Source organism: Sturnus vulgaris, chromosome W, assembly GCF_052056855.1.
Source record: "Sturnus vulgaris isolate bStuVul1 chromosome W, bStuVul1.hap1, whole genome shotgun sequence".
NCBI lineage: Eukaryota > Metazoa > Chordata > Aves > Passeriformes > Sturnidae > Sturnus > Sturnus vulgaris.
The window spans coordinates 38,957,892-38,976,267 of NC_142282.1; the positions used below are offsets into that span (position 1 = coordinate 38,957,892).

At 41.1% G+C, this 18,376-nt stretch overlaps 1 protein-coding gene across 5 annotated transcripts in view; it reads right to left on the reverse strand.

The window, feature by feature from the left end:
- Window positions 1-3,485: 3,485 nt before the first annotated feature.
- Window positions 3,486-18,376, reverse strand: part of LOC148220147 (ceramide transfer protein-like) — a 159,336-nt gene continuing 144,445 nt past the window's right edge. For 3 of the 5 annotated variants that reach the window (XM_088155722.1, XM_088155718.1, XM_088155721.1), the window contains 7 exons: window positions 17,280-17,375; window positions 13,253-13,385; window positions 13,070-13,140; window positions 11,613-11,741; window positions 10,701-10,830; window positions 9,266-9,402; window positions 3,486-6,395 (listed from right to left, as the gene is read on the reverse strand). In XM_088155722.1, the coding sequence (XP_088011848.1) occupies window positions 9,275-9,402; window positions 10,701-10,830; window positions 11,613-11,741; window positions 13,070-13,140; window positions 13,253-13,385; window positions 17,280-17,375 (687 nt within the window). In that variant the 3' untranslated portion in view covers window positions 3,486-6,395; window positions 9,266-9,274. Of the gene's footprint in view, window positions 6,396-9,265; window positions 9,403-10,700; window positions 10,831-11,612; window positions 11,801-13,069; window positions 13,141-13,252; window positions 13,386-17,279; window positions 17,376-18,376 lie in introns of those variants that run through there. The other 2 variants (XM_088155720.1, XR_015799148.1) reach the window with 2 other exon arrangements.

An 18,376-nucleotide genomic window follows, 5' to 3' on the forward strand; every position in this document is an offset into this window, starting at 1 on the left:
GTCGCTCAAGATGGCGGGCGCCACATGACGTGAGAGTGACTCAACCAAGATGGCGGTTGCCACATGGTGCAGAAGCTGCCCACTCAAGATGGCGGAGCCAGCGCAGCACAGATGCAGCCTGCCAAAACATCTCGGGATGTCAAAGTGCAGGAGGCAGCCCATGGGGGAGGGTATGCCACGCCAGGCACGTGGAGGGAGAGGCTGGAGGGAGAGCAGCCATTGTTCAGGCTCCCCAGCCCCACAGTACCGAGGCACCATGCTATGGGGACCAAAGCCCTCCCACCATGGGCTCCGGATGCGTCAGCATTGCCCATACTGCAATTACCGATATTTGCAGCCCCTGCATCGCACATGGCTTTCCCATGCTGCAGTTGCCCAAGCCTCTGCTGCCTGCAGCATGTGCATCTATGCAGTGCCCTGGATTGCCCGTGCCATGTCTGCAGGTAACTGATTGGACAGCCCAGCCACCACTTGGCACGCCCACCAACGGCGGCAGTACACAAGCGGAGCCCAGAAGTGAAGTGGTGCCCAGCGTCGGAAGCACTGATGCCAAGCTGTGAGCGCTCAAACCCGGAAGTGTTGGCGGGAGGTTACAGGCGCCTGAGACTGCCAGACATTGCATTCTGCCACATACAGAGCCACGGCTCTAGAAGCCTGAGAGGTACAGCAGCAACCAGCACTGCTGTCAGCACCCAAGGGGCTGGGGGACCCTGCTGGATACGGGCAGCCCTGGGGACCAGTGGAGCGGAGCCGCCTGCTGCCAATGAACCGTGTTACCTACCAACCACCATCTGCAGCCCCAGAGATCAGCAAAGTGGAGCTGGGCCCCTCGACGCTGAGAGCTACCCCGAATGAGGAGCCAAGTCACTTCACCTAGCAACCACTGTGGCAGCCATGTCGACCCTTCTGCCCCGCCAGCGAACGCTGTGACTGATTATCGCCCGGAGGCTTTGTGAATTTGTGTAAGGATATTTATTCGACCACCACTGCTTACCTGGCAAAATTATGACAGCCAAAAAAACCACAAAAATTATTGATTACAACGAGAAACCACAGTATAAGAAGAGGCTGCAAACCAAGGTTCAGTGGAGCGTGGAGTGGGCAGTGACCCCTCACGTTCCCCAGCGCACTGCTTGCTCTTTGTATATCAAATAAAGCAATCTAAATTTTGCTGAATATCGAGACTTTTGTCTGTCATTTATAACAGGATGAGTCCTCTTTAATGCTTTGATTGATGATCTGGACATGGAGATTGAGTGTACCCTCAGTAAGTTCACAGACGACACTGAGTTGTGCAGGAATCTGCTGAAGGGTGGGAAGGCTCTACAGAGGGATCTGGACAGACTGGATCAATGGGCTGAGGCCAATTGTATGAGATTCAATAAGGCAAAGTGCCAGGTCCTACACTTTGGTCGCAACAACCCCATGGGATGCTACAGGCTGGAGGCAGAGTGGCGCAGAGGAAAAGGACCTGAGGGTACTGATCGACAGCCGGCTGAACATGAGACAGCAGTTTGCCCAGGAAGCCAGGAAGGCAAATGGTGTCCTGGCTTGTATCAGAACTAGTGTGGTGCTGGGGGTTGAATTGTTCCCTTTTCTTTCTGTGGAATTTCTCCCATTGTTATGCTAAGTATTTGTGGCTACACCTAGTACCTATGGTCTTCTCTCGAAGGGGGGTGGGGGGATGGGAGGAGACCAGAAAAGGAAAAGGTGGGAGAGGGGTCTGGAGCGGGCTCTGGCTCTCACTTGGCTCGTGGAGTGGAAGGAGGACGGCCCGCGCTCCAATCTAGCATCTCCCCTGCCATCCCAGCGCCGAGATCCACGCTCCCTGCAGTTGGACATCGCTCTGCTGCTTTCCCACTTCATCCTACTACCTCCGGACACTCTGCCGAGCACCACGACCGACACTGTGAGGGGGGAGTCGCTCCTCCATCCCCTCTCACCCCTGGGCCACTGCCGCCATCACCCAGCCCCTTCAGCTGCACGGGACCTGCCCTGCCCACAGCACCGGTAACTGAGCACAGGGAGAGAGGGCCTGTGGCCAAAAAGGACTGGAACTGAGCTATACTGTTCTGTTTTGTTGTCAAATTTTTATAGCTGTTGTTGTTTCTGCTATTTTGCCTTGTTAGATATCAGTAAAGAACTGCTATTCCTATCCCCATATCTCCTGCCTGACAGCCTCTGATTTGAAACTAAAATAATTAAAGGGGAGGGGGTTGCACTCTGCATCTCAGGAAAGGGGTTCTTGCCTTTCCTTAGAAAAATACCTGTCTTTCAAACCAAGACGTGGCCAGCAGAACTAGAGCAGTGATCATTCCCTTGGATTCAGCACTAGAGAGACTGCAATGTGAATCTTGTGTTTAGTTTTTGTCCCTCCCTAAAAGAAAGACATTGAGGTCCTGGATTGTGTCTAAAGAAGAACAACAAAGCTGGTGAAAGGTCTAGAGAACAAGTCTTATGAGGAGAGGCTGAGGGAACTGAGGTTGTTTAGTCTGGAAGAAATGAGTCTGAGGGTAGACCTTATTGTTCTCTAAAACTATCTGAAAGGAGATTGTAGCAAGGTGGGTGTTGGGCTGTTTTCCAAAGTAACAAGTGATAGGACAAAAGAAAACAGCCTCAAGTTGCACCAGGGGAAGTTTGGGCTAGATATTAGGAAAAATTTCTTCACCACAATGGTTGGCAGGCTTTGGAACAGGCTGCCCAGGGTGATACCTAAAGATTTTTAGCTTTTTATGTATTCTTCACCTATTTTTAGCTTTGTAGATTTTTAAGGCATGGTTGTAACTTCTAGCACTTTTCCAGCTCTCTTTCCCACAGCGAACAAACTGTTATTGATGCATTATTGGAATTCTGTTTAGTATTTTTTGTTAGTTTAGCTAGGACATTTTATTTTGCATCATGTAATCATAGACATAATAAATGTAGAGCTAGGACATGGAGGGGAGCTCCAATGGGGCAGAACCCGGGAGGAGATTACCTAACCAACTGCTCTTCTAATTGGACAATATTTGCTAGAGATACTAATTGCCAAATCTTATAAAATTGTACAAATCTAATTTGGGGCGCAGTTTTTGCCATATTGTGCACCTGAAAGCAAGTAAAGGTTTGCTTTTATATTATCATTTTAACATTGTTTGGGAAAGTTTCGTTCTATTTCCAGGCATCAAGGGAACTGGTGGAGTCACCATCCCTGGAAGTGTTCAATAAACTACTGGACATGGCACTTTCTGCTATGGTTTAGTTGTTAGTTGATGTTCAGTCAAAGGTTGGACTTAATGATCTTGGATGTCTTTTCCTACTTTACTGGTTCTGTGATTCTATGATAACCTGAGTAATATAAGCAAACTGTTTTCCTGTCAAATGGTTTCCTTACATTATAGTATTGTATATAACTTTATATACAATCTCAAAGTTAGTTACAAGGTAAAATGTTTTAAATAAGTTTTTTCAAAACACTGAAAGTTAAAAATAATTACAAAGCAGGGTTTTTCTTCATACTTTTTAATACTTTTCACTTTTAAATACTGGTTCAAAAATTGTGATTGTACCATGGGAGGACCAACTTATTTTAATTTTTAAAAATTTATCATTAGGATCATAAAGCTATTATAGAACAAAACAGTTACACTCTATACACTCAAGGTATTCAAAAATATGATTGATGCTTTGAATCTGTAGATGAATGGTGGCAATTCAAATACAGCGTTATCTCTACAACTTGACAAAAATACAGATGGACAATCTGATTAGTTAAAAGAGAATCTGCACAACTTCACATCAGCCAGCTCAGCCCAACTAAGTAAAAGGTAATTTTTTTCCCCAAGATGTACTAAATTTTTCACAGATAAATTTGTCAAAATAAGATGTTCAGATTTTCTGACAGGATAACAATGACCATCTCTCATCCTCATTCCCAGTACAAGTTCTACAAAGTAATTTCCTTCACATCTAGTTCAGCAACATTCAAATTCACCAAACTGACACACGTATTCAGAGAACAATAGCTGATGGATGAGAAAACTGTCTTCTCAGCCCTTCAAATTGGTTCACCTTATGAAAACAGCCATTCTACAGTCATGGGCTGCTTCTGCAAAGACCACAGCTGTATAAACACTACAGATCCTTTAACAGGAAGAAGAGAACTCAGAATGCACAGATATGTGTCAGTGACTGGAAAGAGGGTTGGGCTCAAAAGATCCCTTCTAGAACAAAAGACCTAATGGCTACTTGTACATGGACAATCTGAGAGGCCGATAGCTGCCTTTTAAAATTTGTTTTTAAAGCAGTCAATTAATACCTATTTCTCAATTTTGCAACTCCTTCCATATTCATTAAGAAGACTTACAACTCTGATTGGGAAGGGCCAGCTTTAGTGAAGTACCAGTGCCTTTATCTAAAAGCAAAATATTATTTACAATTAGTATCTGTAGTTTAATTTTATTTACAGAATTGCAAAAGTACATCATATTTAGTGCAAATGCAACTAATGATATAAGAATTATATACTGCTTTGTAAACTTCCAATACCTTTGCAAAATAAAGTCATCCAATTAAATTAATGAACAGGTAGTTGCCTGTGTTCAACAACTACAAGAAAAGGCAAATATGGAGTTAAACTCTATATTTTGGACTTTTTTTCCTATTACATTCCCATCAGTAGCTATGGTGGAATTAACCACTGCTTGGTTGATTTTAAAATGAAGAAGTACATTTGAGATAAATTTTTTAACACTACTATATAAAATGTTCACTAGTGATGTAGTAAACATACAGCTTTTAATCTTATTTGCCTTACTAGCATTAACATATAGGCACTTTTCCAGATATTCAAATTAATAGAATAACTCTGTAATAAGGCATATTCCATGTACACCATTTGGAAAAGGCAAATAAAAAGGAAAAAGTTATGGAACATGAAAACTGCATGCATGTGTAATTGTGTGTTATGTATGATTTCCTCTAAATAAAGAAGATGAACAGATAAAGTATTTTTTTCAACACTGTGCAGATCCCATTTAATCATTCACCAAATCTTTATTAAATTACTATTTTTAATTTATTTTCAGTTACCTACCATACTATATCAAACAAGACTTTCAGGGTTTTTTTGAGGAAAAAAAATAAATCTGGAACTTTTTTCTTGAGATACACAGGTCAGTGAAACACCCAGCAGTCTCTGAAGTTTCCAGCTACAGGACATGGATAAAAGACCTCAAAGTCAGTAGTAGTCTGCCAGAGACTTCTCTTAATGACCATATCCAGAATCAGGCAGGCAAATATCTGACATTTAAATTCTCATAGCAAATAGACAGAACTTGCCAATATGAACTATACATCCTTATGAGTTTTTGATTGAGACAAGTATCATTGCAACTTATTTTCTGCATGAGCCTCATAGCATGGCTTTATCAAGATGAGAAAAACACATGCAAGATCTGAAAGTAATGTACTCATCCTCATTGTAGGCTGGGAATGTTGTCCTATGTAGCCCAAATTACTTCAATAAATATTATAGTGTACCTTCTCAAAGCTTCAGGAAAGCCCCAGATATCATACAAGAAAGCAGTCCATATTTATAAGGAACAGATGACTTCTAGTTTTCAGGCACTGTCTTGCCCTCTCACAGAATCTTCCTAGAAATTCCTGGTTCATGTTTAATAGCAAAATTTCTGTAGCACATATTGCATAACTAAAAAATCCAATAGAAATATACCTGGAAAAAAATAAAGCTTTTCACACTCTTACTCCAGAGCCAAAGATCTTCATAAGAGTAAGACAATAAAAAAGGCAAAGTCATAAGGATATTGACAGCCCTCAATTATTACCTGACATTTTAGGTAACAAGATGATTCATTATAGAAACAAATGGCAATGAACTATGATTATACAAAGCAAAACAAAACCTGGAAATAAGTCACTTAGGCTGTACTGAACTCCCTCCCTCCCCACCAAAATACTTGAGATTTTTGTACACATAAAGCACATAGAGTATGCTATATGTGCATTTGTCTTTTGTGCTTTTTAGACATGCACAAAAACTGCACTAGTATATTAGGAATGTTGACAGCGAAATTCTGCAAGTTGTTTAAAATTAAAACAGTAACCTGTGTTGGTGTTTCAAAGCTGTACACATTCTTCCTCTTCTAAAGCAGTCAAAATAGTCATATGCATATTATCAAAACATCTATTGATAATTACACACTGACTCCGCAAAAAAATTTAGGAAAGAGCTATTGTTAAATATTCAGCCTCGTGGTAATGCAGCACTTCTTTACTTCAGTATACAAACCCTAGAAACCATAAAAAGACTATAGATCCTTTGTTCCAACATGGAGTGCTCTATGCACTTATCGGTCATGTCAAGGTGGAATGCTCACCCAGTCTTGTTCTGATCACTGCAAAGACAAAAAACAGCAGCAAAAGTTTTGAACACTAATAGGAAAACCAGAAATTGTTAAAACCCTTAAATAGTATCAGCACTATTCTTACATTTGAACTGCTGACTTCTGAAAGTTATGCTTTCAATGATCCACAGATACTAGTTCTTTAAAAATATAGTTAAAAATGAGAATCATTACAGGGCTACCTCTTAAAAAAGGATGAAACTACCATGACTTTTGGAGTCTGACATAACAAAAAGAATCTAAAAATAGAGGTAGCCTATGCTATACATAGAAAAGGGATGAAACCCCATTTTGGTACAATCACAGAATATGTTGAGTTGAAAGAGACCCATAAGGATCATCGAGTCCAACTCCTGATCCTGCACAGGACAACCCCAAGAATCACACCATGTACCTGAGAGCATTGTCCAAACATTTCCTGAACTCAGAGAGGTTTGGTGCTGTGACCACTTCCCTGGGGAGCCTGTTCCAGTGCCCAACCACCCTCTGAGTGAAGAATCTTTTCCTTATCTCCAAGCTACATATCCCCTGACTCAGCTTCATGTCATTCCCTAGGGTCCTATGACTGATCATCAAAGAAAAGAGACCAGTTGCCAGCCTGCCTGCCTGCTTCTGCTCATGAGGAAGTTGTAGACTGCAATGAGGTCTCTCCTCAGTCTCCTCCAGGCCGAACAAACCAAATGACCTCAGCTACTCTTCATATGGCTTCTACTCAAGGCCCTTCACCATCTTCATGGCCCTCCTTTGGATGCTCTCTAATAGCTTTATTTGCTTATTATATTGAGATGCCCAAAACTGCACACAGGACTTGAGGCTGCACCAGTGCAGAGCAGAGTGGGACAATCACCTCCCTTGACTGGTTCATGATGCTGAATTTGGCCACCCCAGCACCTGGTTGAGTCTTATGACTGCCAGGGCACGCTCCTGACTCATATTCAACTTGCTGTGAACCCAAACGCACAGATCTCTTCCCATGGGGCTGCCCTCCAGCCTCTTGTTCTCTAGTCTATATGTACATCCAGGGTTGTCCCATTCCAGATGCAGAATCTGTCACTTGCCTTTGTTAAACTTCAAATGGTTGGCTCCTCCCAATTTAGTGTCATCAGCAAACTTAGTATCTCTTCGAGTCCTGTGTCCGAGTCATTTATGACGATGTTGAAGAGAACTGGTGCTAAAATGAAGCCCTGAGCTTTAAAATGGAGCTTTACTGAAATCCCAAAAGATTACATCAACTGGCTTCCCTTGATCAACTAGGTGGGCTACCTTGTTGTAAAAGGAAATGAAGTTTGTCAAACTGGACTTTCCCCTCATGAAGCCATGCTGGCTGTGATCAGTGACTGCATTGCCCTTCAGGTGTTTTTCAAAAACTCCCAGAATAGTCTTTATAATTTTACCAGGCACTGAAATGAGACTGACAGGCCTGTACTTACCAGGGCCATCCCTCTTGTGCTTCTTGAAAATTGGGATAATGTTACCCAGCGTCCAGTTAACTGGGACCTCTCTGTATTCCCAAGACCATTGAGAAATCATTGAGAGTGGCCTCACGATGACATCAGCCATCTCTTTGAGCATTTTTGGATGAATCTCATCGGTCCCATAGACTTATAGGAATCCAGCTGGAGCAGCAAATCCTGCACAGTTTTGGGATTGACTGGGAGTTTGTCATTCTCACAGCTATGGTCCTCCAGCTCAGGGCTCTGGGGGTTCAAGAGGCCATCATTGGTATTGATGAGAGAGGTGAAGCAAGCAGTAAATGTCTCTGCTTTGACTGTGGGCCTGTTTGTGAGGTGACTGAACTCATCAAGTCACAGACCAATGTTATCTCCGATTCTCCTTTTGCTGTTAACATATTAAAAAGCCCTTTTTGCTGCCCTTCACAGTGTTGGCCATCTTGAACCCTAATGGTGCTTTGTCTGCACAAATTTTCTCCCTACAGTGGTGAGCAGTATCTCTGTAATCCTCCCATGTCACCTGACCTTGCTTCCAATGTCCATACACCTTCTTTTTTTGCCTTATCTCCAAAAGAAGATCCCTGTTCAGCCAAGCCAGACTTCTGCCTCATCTGCTTGACTTCCATCATTTGGCAGTTGCCTGCTCCTGTGCCCTTAGGAGGTGGTGTTTAAAAAGTGACCAGCACTGATGGACCCCAGCACCTTCAAAAGCATTCTCCCAGGGAACATTACTCACTAGTTCCCTGAACAACCTGAAATCTGCTCTCCTCATTTCCAGGGTTGAAGCTTTGCTGACACTTTTTCTCCTGATAACAGAGATTTTAAACTCAATCTCTTCGTTGTCACCGTGGTCACGATGGCCGCCAATCTCCACTCACAAGACCTTCTCTGTTAACAAGCAACAAATCAAGGAGGACGTCTTTCCTAGTTGGCTGCCTTAGTACCTGTACCATGAAGTTGTCATCCAGGTGTTTTAGGGATCACCTGGACTTGTTTGTTCCAGCTGTGTGGTTAACATCTGACAAGTTGAAGTCTCCCATAAGGATAAGGATGGTTGACTTAGAAGTGTCCCTTAGTTCCTTAAAGAATAATTGTTCAGTGTCATCATCCTTGCTGGGTAGCCTATAGTAGACCTCCATTCTTTGTTTCCCCCTTGATCCTTACCCCGAAGGTCTCAACTGTGCCACTGGCAACTGTGAGCTCCATACCTTCTAGCCCCTCCGTTACATACAATGCCACCCCCCCCACCTCACCCACCCTACCAATCTCTCCTCAAGTGCCTGTAACCATCTATATATATTAAATCTAAGTAATGAATTCATGTGATAAAGACATTTCTAGATCACATACTTCTGTTTGGCCTTAAATATTTACAATAGTGAATCAAGAATAAAAAAAACTAATGTATACCTGCTAATACTAGAATAAAATAGGCTTTCCTGCTGTTTTCTCTTGCACATATGATGTAAAACGCTTTAAGAATTTTGGATATTCTCGTTTTGCCACTGCCCGTAACACTGATGCTGGTGCCCATCCTCCTGGGTTCACTAGAAGTAGACAGTAAGGCAGACATTGAAATACAACAGATCTGCTAAAAGCTAGAAGAGAAAAATTAAGTTTGTATTCCTGTAATTCTTTCTGAAGTGGTAGGAAAGAATAATCAGCATAATTTAAACTCTTACAGCTTGTATTGCAGCACTTTCTACTCTTGTTACTCTAATTTAGTCCAGTTCTACAATGTTACTATTTCGAAAACATTAAACATTGTGTGTTGGCTTTGGGGAATGCCCAAATGAAAGATGATATTCTTTAAGTACTTCCAAAAAGCAACGGAAAGACAAACTCAAGCTACTTCTCATTTCAAAGAAAATAGAAGTCAAGCTTTAACTTTTCAATAACTGCTGCATTTGCCTGCAGAGTTGCTACATAGCCAATGTCTTACAAATTATTTTTAAAGCACTTCAAGCAAAATTTGCTCTGATTATAAAATATGCTTAAATTCACAGGTCAGATACTTGGCTGAAAAATATGCCACTTCCCATATAATCACAGTTCAGAATTTGTCAATGAAGATATATTTTTTAAATAATTGTGAAACTTCTAAACAGGAAATAAAGGCGCTTACCCCAGAGTTTAACATCATGCAGTATTATTTGTACAGGATTTAATACAAGTTGTATCACTCCTATATGCAAAGATTTACTGAACTCAATTTTCAGATTGTGATTATTTAATAAGCTATGCAATAGGTGGTCAAAAATAATAAGCAGATAAGATGCTCAAAGTATTTTTCAGCTCCAGGAGAGGAGATAATAGGTATGAGGTTCCAATACTTTAATATACTGCTGAATACTAGGTACAGTAACAATACAGTTTGGTTTTGCTAACTTTGCAGTCAATACCAAAGATTCTGTCAGTTAAAAAAAAATAGACTGCATTATACTATAGTTTGCAAACATCCTTTCACAAACATGAATTGTGTAAAAAAAATGATAGTAATGCATGAATAAAACCCCCAGATTATTACTAAAACTTAAAGCTTATGCAAAGTCATGCCAGTTGCAGACATTTCTTCTGTTCAATCCCCCTCCACCCCAAGGTTCTCTACTTTGGACTGAGCTACACATTACTTTCATTTATTGCTCTCAAAATGCCACACAATGAAAGATCCCATTCACTGATTGATGTAGCACATTAATTTAAATAATTTTGACCATGAAGACCACAAGTGTGATGCTATATATAAATTTAACAGAAAACTGCATCAACCTTTTTGTTCCCCAGTATTCAGCTCCCAGGAATTAACATATATAGTTAATGTCATACTGAATAATTTTAGACTTACCATTAGCTACATATGTAATCTTGCATAGGATATTGTCCCTGCTTATTTCCTTGTTCCCCTCTGGCGGGCTTACTAAAGTCTGACAAATCATAGCAATATTTATTTTGGCACGGACACAACGATTGTTCATCTATCAAAAAAAAAAAAGATAAACATTTGTAAACTTCAAACTAGGTTTATTTCAGCATACTAGAATGCTAACATTTAAATTTAGTATAAAGTCTAAGGTACTCCAAAAGTTATGTTTTTGGGAGTTTGCATTCTAGCATTACACAGATGTAACATGAATGTGAATGAAAGGCACATGGTGAGTAGGGAAAGGGTTAAACTGAAACGTCTGAATCTCAAGTTTCTGCTTGCTTAATACAATGAATTATTTCAATTATTTTGACAAGTAAGGAAACATCTAAAAATAATGCATCAGTGTTTACAAATATCAGTAACTTTTCCCTTGTAAGTAGGCAATGGCATGGTATTCAGCACAGAAACACTACAGAGAAAACAATCATTGCTACTGTCTGACAGAACCAAGGCAGAACTGTGTAAGTTGTAGGTTTAACAGATTCCATATCTAGTTATACAAGCCTATCCCCATGTCTGACAATATTGAAGAGTTATTTATTCAATTCCATATGAAGGAACCTCAATTCTTTAAAATGTTTTCACCATAAATTTTGCTTCCATTTTTCTGTAACGCCTTATATCTGTCAACTGTTGAGATAAGAAAGTTTTTGGCTCAGAATGCTTTCATCAGGTCATTGTATCATCTGGTATAAACAAACTGTATTTTTGCATACCCCCCTCCCCCCTCCCCTCCCCTCCCCTCCCCCCAGTATTGCAAGAGCATCACACCACATAATAGAAAAATGGCATCTTTAAAACAGAACTTGATAGAATGAAAATAATACTTACAGGAGCACTGTCATGTTCCACAGAGAAATTGCAAACAATCCATGTTTCAGGATCATTTTCACTGAATGCTGGTATTTTTCTGATGGCAGACAAATACAGCACATCCCTTTGAGAAGCTGGCCACACTCTCTGCAGAGAAATACCTGAATATAAGCTTTTCCAGTTTTGCAAATTAAGTACTTACTATCCTTAGATAAAGGAAAAAAACAAACAAGGCAAAACAGGTCAGTCATGTTATTTAAGTAAAAAAGTTTATTCAAGTTAGTAATTTCATGCAATTTTGAAAACTCAAGCAGAACATGGGCATTGTACAGATGTATAACAGGTTATATGGCTATACCTAATTTTAAACATTTAAGGTGAAAGTTTAAGGCTTTTGAAAGGCTGGGAACCAAGTTGCAACGACTTTTTCAGTAGACAACCGGGAAGAGGCACTTCGTCTCCTGTTCTCTCAATGTGAGGTTTACATTGTAATTAATACTTATAAGCTACAAACTGAACTAGTGGTTAAGTATAAATAGAAGCATCTACAGTTATTTATGTCTCCATAAATATAGTGAGAGAGTAAGCATAAAAAATACTTATAACAAATATTATTTCAAGAAGTTACTACTTTAATGAGATAGATATGGTAAATTGGTATTATCTAAGACAACGCTTCAGAAGCAAACTGTCATAAAATAAAGCAAAACTGCACAGAAGCCATTTTCCTGACATTCAATATGGGCAAAAAGTCTAGCTTTTACCACAACACTATACCGTTCATACAACTGTGTTGTTCAAAAACCAGTCTGCCGTTTCAGCAGTTTTAAGATAACCACATTACCAGTTAAAAAAAAAAAGTTTCAATATCTGAATATACTAATACTTGGTATCATCCAAGATTAAAGATAAGAGTGTACACTTCATTCCAAATTTTTTAGAACCTGTTAGGGAATAGCTATTGGGTTATAAGTCAAATGAACATTTTAGTAAAGCTAAATCAGAACTAGTTGGGGTGAAAAACCATAATGAAGTCAAAAGAACAAATGTACTGGGAATTATAAGACCTCATAATGCAAATGCAGAATGTCAACTAATTGTGGTCAACAATAACTTGCATTATTGCAACAAAATGCATGATACAGGGGTAGGGGTTTCTTCCTTGTAGTCAGTACCAATTTATTGCTTCAGTTTTCTTGAGATGAGCCTTGCCTTGCTTCCAGTGATATACTTAAGAGATTAAAAACAGTCATCATTTGTTATTACAATCTCTATCACATAGATACACAAACAAGTATGCTATCAAGCCAAGTTTAAAAATTTACAAAGTTGCAGTTCAATAAAGAAGTTGTTCTAAACTGCTGTTCTGGATAATATTTTAAGTTGTTAAGAAGGTAAAGTATTTCAGAAGAGATTAGAACACATATAGTCCAGACTGTCTCACTAAGGTTTGTATACAGGTGAAGCGTTATTACCTTATGCATCTGGTAAATGATGATGGCATTATCAGCTAAATTTTCCACAACATGGAAATTTTCAACGGTTGCTAAGGGGAGGGGACATAAAAATCCATCAGTAAACAAGCACAGCTATTAGGACAATGTTATGAATTATATGCTTGCTGAAAAACATGGAAAGCTTAAGAATCGATTCCTTACTTTCCCAGTCATTACGAACATCAACATTCCAGAAGTAGTGGCAAACTTCATGCCCTGTAACCCCTTTAACGGCATGTGTTGCTTTCAAAGGATCTAAGACAATTCCATTATCTTCCACCTCTCTTCTGTACACCTATGGTCAAAAAGAGACAGAAATGTAGAGAAATTGCCAAAACTGGCCATGTTTTAATTATTTAAAATTTAACCAGGTTTGATAAAAACTTACCCAGAAGACTAACAAATAAATAACTTGCCATGAGAGTGTTCTATGGTAACTACCAATGCAGATATTCTTGCAAGGCACTTAACAGGAAAAAACAGTATTTTGAAAAATCTCTTCTCCAAAAGTGATTAATTGAATCACAGAATATGTTGAGTTGAAAGAGACCCATAAGGATCATCGAGTCCAACTCCTGATCCTGCACAGGACAACCCCAAGAATCACACCATGTACCTGAGAGCATTGTCCAAACATTTCCTGAACTCAGAGAGGTTTGGTGCTGTGACCACTTCCCTGGGGAGCCTGTTCCAGTGCCCAACCACCCTCTGAGTGAAGAATCTTTTCCTTATCTCCAAGCTACATATCCCCTGACTCAGCTTCATGTCATTCCCTAGGGTCCTATGACTGATCATCAAAGAAAAGAGACCAGTTGCCAGCCTGCCTGCCTGCTTCTGCTCATGAGGAAGTTGTAGACTGCAATGAGGTCTCTCCTCAGTCTCCTCCAGGCCGAACAAACCAAATGACCTCAGCTACTCTTCATATGGCTTCTACTCAAGGCCCTTCACCATCTTCATGGCCCTCCTTTGGATGCTCTCTAATAGCTTTATTTGCTTATTATATTGAGATGCCCAAAACTGCACACAGGACTTGAGGCTGCACCAGTGCAGAGCAGAGTGGGACAATCACCTCCCTTGACTGGTTCATGATGCTGAATTTGGCCACCCCAGCACCTGGTTGAGTCTTATGACTGCCAGGGCACGCTCCTGACTCATATTCAACTTGCTGTGAACCCAAACGCACAGATCTCTTCCCATGGGGCTGCCCTCCAGCCTCTTGTTCTCTAGTCTATATGTACATCCAGGGTTGTCCCATTCCAGATGCAGAATCTGTCACTTGCCTTTGTTAAACTTCAAATGGTTGGCTCCTCCCAATTTAGTGTCATCAGCAAACTTAGTATCTCTTCGAGTCCTGTGTCCGAGTCATTTATGACGATGTTGAAGAGAACTGGTGCTAAAATGAAGCCCTGAGCTTTAAAATGGAGCTTTACTGAAATCCCAAAAGATTACATCAACTGGCTTCCCTTGATCAACTAGGTGGGCTACCTTGTTGTAAAAGGAAATGAAGTTTGTCAAACTGGACTTTCCCCTCATGAAGCCATGCTGGCTGTGATCAGTGACTGCATTGCCCTTCAGGTGTTTTTCAAAAACTCCCAGAATAGTCTTTATAATTTTACCAGGCACTGAAATGAGACTGACAGGCCTGTACTTACCAGGGCCATCCCTCTTGTGCTTCTTGAAAATTGGGATAATGTTACCCAGCGTCCAGTTAACTGGGACCTCTCTGTATTCCCAAGACCATTGAGAAATCATTGAGAGTGGCCTCACGATGACATCAGCCATCTCTTTGAGCATTTTTGGATGAATCTCATCGGTCCCATAGACTTATAGGAATCCAGCTGGAGCAGCAAATCCTGCACAGTTTTGGGATTGACTGGGAGTTTGTCATTCTCACAGCTATGGTCCTCCAGCTCAGGGCTCTGGGGGTTCAAGAGGCCATCATTGGTATTGATGAGAGAGGTGAAGCAAGCAGTAAATGTCTCTGCTTTGACTGTGGGCCTGTTTGTGAGGTGACTGAACTCATCAAGTCACAGACCAATGTTATCTCCGATTCTCCTTTTGCTGTTAACATATTAAAAAGCCCTTTTTGCTGCCCTTCACAGTGTTGGCCATCTTGAACCCTAATGGTGCTTTGTCTGCACAAATTTTCTCCCTACAGTGGTGAGCAGTATCTCTGTAATCCTCCCATGTCACCTGACCTTGCTTCCAATGTCCATACACCTTCTTTTTTTGCCTTATCTCCAAAAGAAGATCCCTGTTCAGCCAAGCCAGACTTCTGCCTCATCTGCTTGACTTCCATCATTTGGCAGTTGCCTGCTCCTGTGCCCTTAGGAGGTGGTGTTTAAAAAGTGACCAGCACTGATGGACCCCAGCACCTTCAAAAGCATTCTCCCAGGGAACATTACTCACTAGTTCCCTGAACAACCTGAAGTCTGCTCTCCTCATTTCCAGGGTTGAAGCTTTGCTGACACTTTTTCTCCTTTTCACTTGCCCGTTTGCTTTCAGTTGGGCAGTGGAGAGGGAAAAAAAATAATAAAGGGCTCCGGAGTTGTGATGAGGATGTGGAGAAAACATTCCAAGGGCAAAACAGGTTCAAATTTAAAGGTCTAAGGTACATTTATTATAAACAGGGTCAGAGTAGGATTATGAGGAGTAAAATACACCTTTGAAACACCTTTTTTTCCTCTCAGCCCCTCCCTCTTTCCCACCAACAGCACAGGGAGACAGAGCGTGGGGATTTTGGTCAGTTCATCACACAAGATCTTTTTCTGCTCGCTCAAGGAGAGGAGTCTTTCCCCTCCTATGCCGTGCAGTCCATCCCACGGGACACAGTTCTCCATTAACTTCTCCAGCATGGCTCCAATCTCACAAGCAGCCGTCCTCCTAAAATTGCTGGAAGGTGAGTCCTTCCCATGAGCAGTCTTTCCAAAACTTCTGCGGCGAAGTTCACTCGTCCATGGGGTGCCCTCCTCTAAGGATAGGCTGTTCTAGTTTGGAAGCAAGGGCCCTCTCTCTCTCAACTCTGGGAGCAGGAGGCCTCTCTCTCTGTTCGGATCTGTCACTGTAAAACAGTTTTTTCTGGCATCCACCCACTCTGGTGTGAGTACTTCTCTCACAGGCTATGAATGGATCTCTGCATCCCCCGTGGACTTCATGGACTGCGGGGTGACAGTTTATTTACCATAGTCTTCACCACGGCCTGCAGTGGAATCTTGGCTCTGGCACTTGGAGTACCTCCTCCATCTCTTTTTCCACTGACCTTAGTGCTGCCATGATGTTCTCCATCATATGTCTTCACTTCCTCCTCTTCTCTGACTAGAAGAAAAACTGCTTCCTATAGGTATTGTTGCCAACAAGTTCCACCAATTCAAAGATTATTGCAGGATCCTGCAGCACCAAGAGGTTGATCTTATCTAGGTTCCATGTCGGGGAATTGTTCGCCATGTTTCCACCACTGGCCAGGCGGCCCCGTGGCCACTGAGTGGGCAGTGGTGGCTGCCGCGGTGCTGGTGCCATTTAACGCCTCTCTTCATGCGGGACGCCAGAAAGGAGAAGCCACCGCCGCCACTCCTGCCCTTCTGCCCGCGGCACGGCTGGCTAGGGGTGGCCAGGAAGGCAAGGCTCTCTGTGGGCTGCACAGAGATGGCAGTGACCGCAACGCATTGCCACGTGATGCACTGAGATGGCCTCAGCAGTGGCGCCTCACCACCCCTGGAAAAAACTACACATGCACCGTTTTGATTTTCTTCTTAAATATGTCATCACAGAGGTGTTACCAACCTCTCTAATTGGGCCAGCACCATGTCCATCTTCAGAGCCATCAGAGATTGACTTTGTTGAACACAATGGAAGCTTCTAGCAGCTTCTCATAGAAGCCACTTCTGTGGTCCTCCCCCACTACCAAAAACCAGGCTGTGCCAAATCAACACAGCACACCATGTTGATAGGAAGTTTTAAGTAGGAGAAAATGAGACAGGAATCTGTAAAGACAAAGCTATTGCAAGTGCTGCATAAGATTTTGCTGAATATATTAGAAACTGCAGCTCATATGGTTGCCAGTTCTAACTTAATATTATTTTCAGAGAGCAGTTTTAACAGCATAACTTGCTCAGTAATAGTATTCAAAGAGAATGAAAATATCTCTCTTCACAGCATATCATATCAATTAAGCAAAACAACAAATGCTTACCTTCATTTCTCCTTCTTCTACCACTAGCTGCCAATTGGCATCTCCTCCTACATCTTGCAAGGAATATGTCATATGGTTTTGTACCATCTCTTCCACCTTTAAAGGAAAAAATACACATTTTAAAGTAATTCCTTTCATCTTCTTGGGCAGGCAACTATACAGTATTGAAAGCCATAAGTCAATACTTCAAATCCTGTGCAGGAGCTGAACTTGGACAATAGAGCCTTTATTACAAGTTAAGATCAAGCAGGTACTTGTGGCCTTCAGAAACAAAAGCCAAAATCTTGATTCAACTTCCAATTTAATTCTTTATGGGTTCTTCCCTATCCTTCCTTTGTACCTTTAAACTGTCACAACTCACTATTCCTACCTGAGACAGTTTTATTTCAGCATGTATGAAATTACTTCTGGTGCCTCCAAATAGAATTACAGTGCATTGTAGGACTTGAAAGACAATATTCACTGAAGAGCATTAAAAAGATGAAGGGAAGGGAGGGGGGGAGAGGAGACAGACAAACAAGCTCTAAAAAAGTAAATGCATATAAAAAGTTGGATTGAAACAGCAGTGAGGGAAACAGTCATGAGAAAATCATGCCTATTCTGTTTCTTTGGCATCTTTGCACAGTTGCCAACTAGAAAAACAGAACAGAAATGCTTACATTCAAAAAAATTATGATGATGCAGAGATCCACTATTTTAAAATACTCATTTAAGAATACTTAGCTAGACAGTTGCATGTTTTTCTTAAAGGCCAAATATTTGAAACATTTTTATCAAGTTATGTGAATACTGGTTTTTTTGTTCCAAATAATGTGCCTGAAAATGGGGGGTGAGACAGGAAATTAATTTTTATGTTAAATCTACAGTCTTGTTATATGTTTCTTTTGTCTGTCCCACCATTTCGAAATCCTATTCTCCCTCAAATAAAAACAGAGACAAAAAAGCTAAATTATCCATTCCTGTGTAATCTTTACAAGTGCTGAAAACAATTTAGCAATTTTTTTTGCCGAAGAGGTAGGTGACTACTAAAACTCATCACATCAAAGTCCATGTAACTGACACTATTTTCCTGAATCAGTAGAAATTTCTTTTTTAAA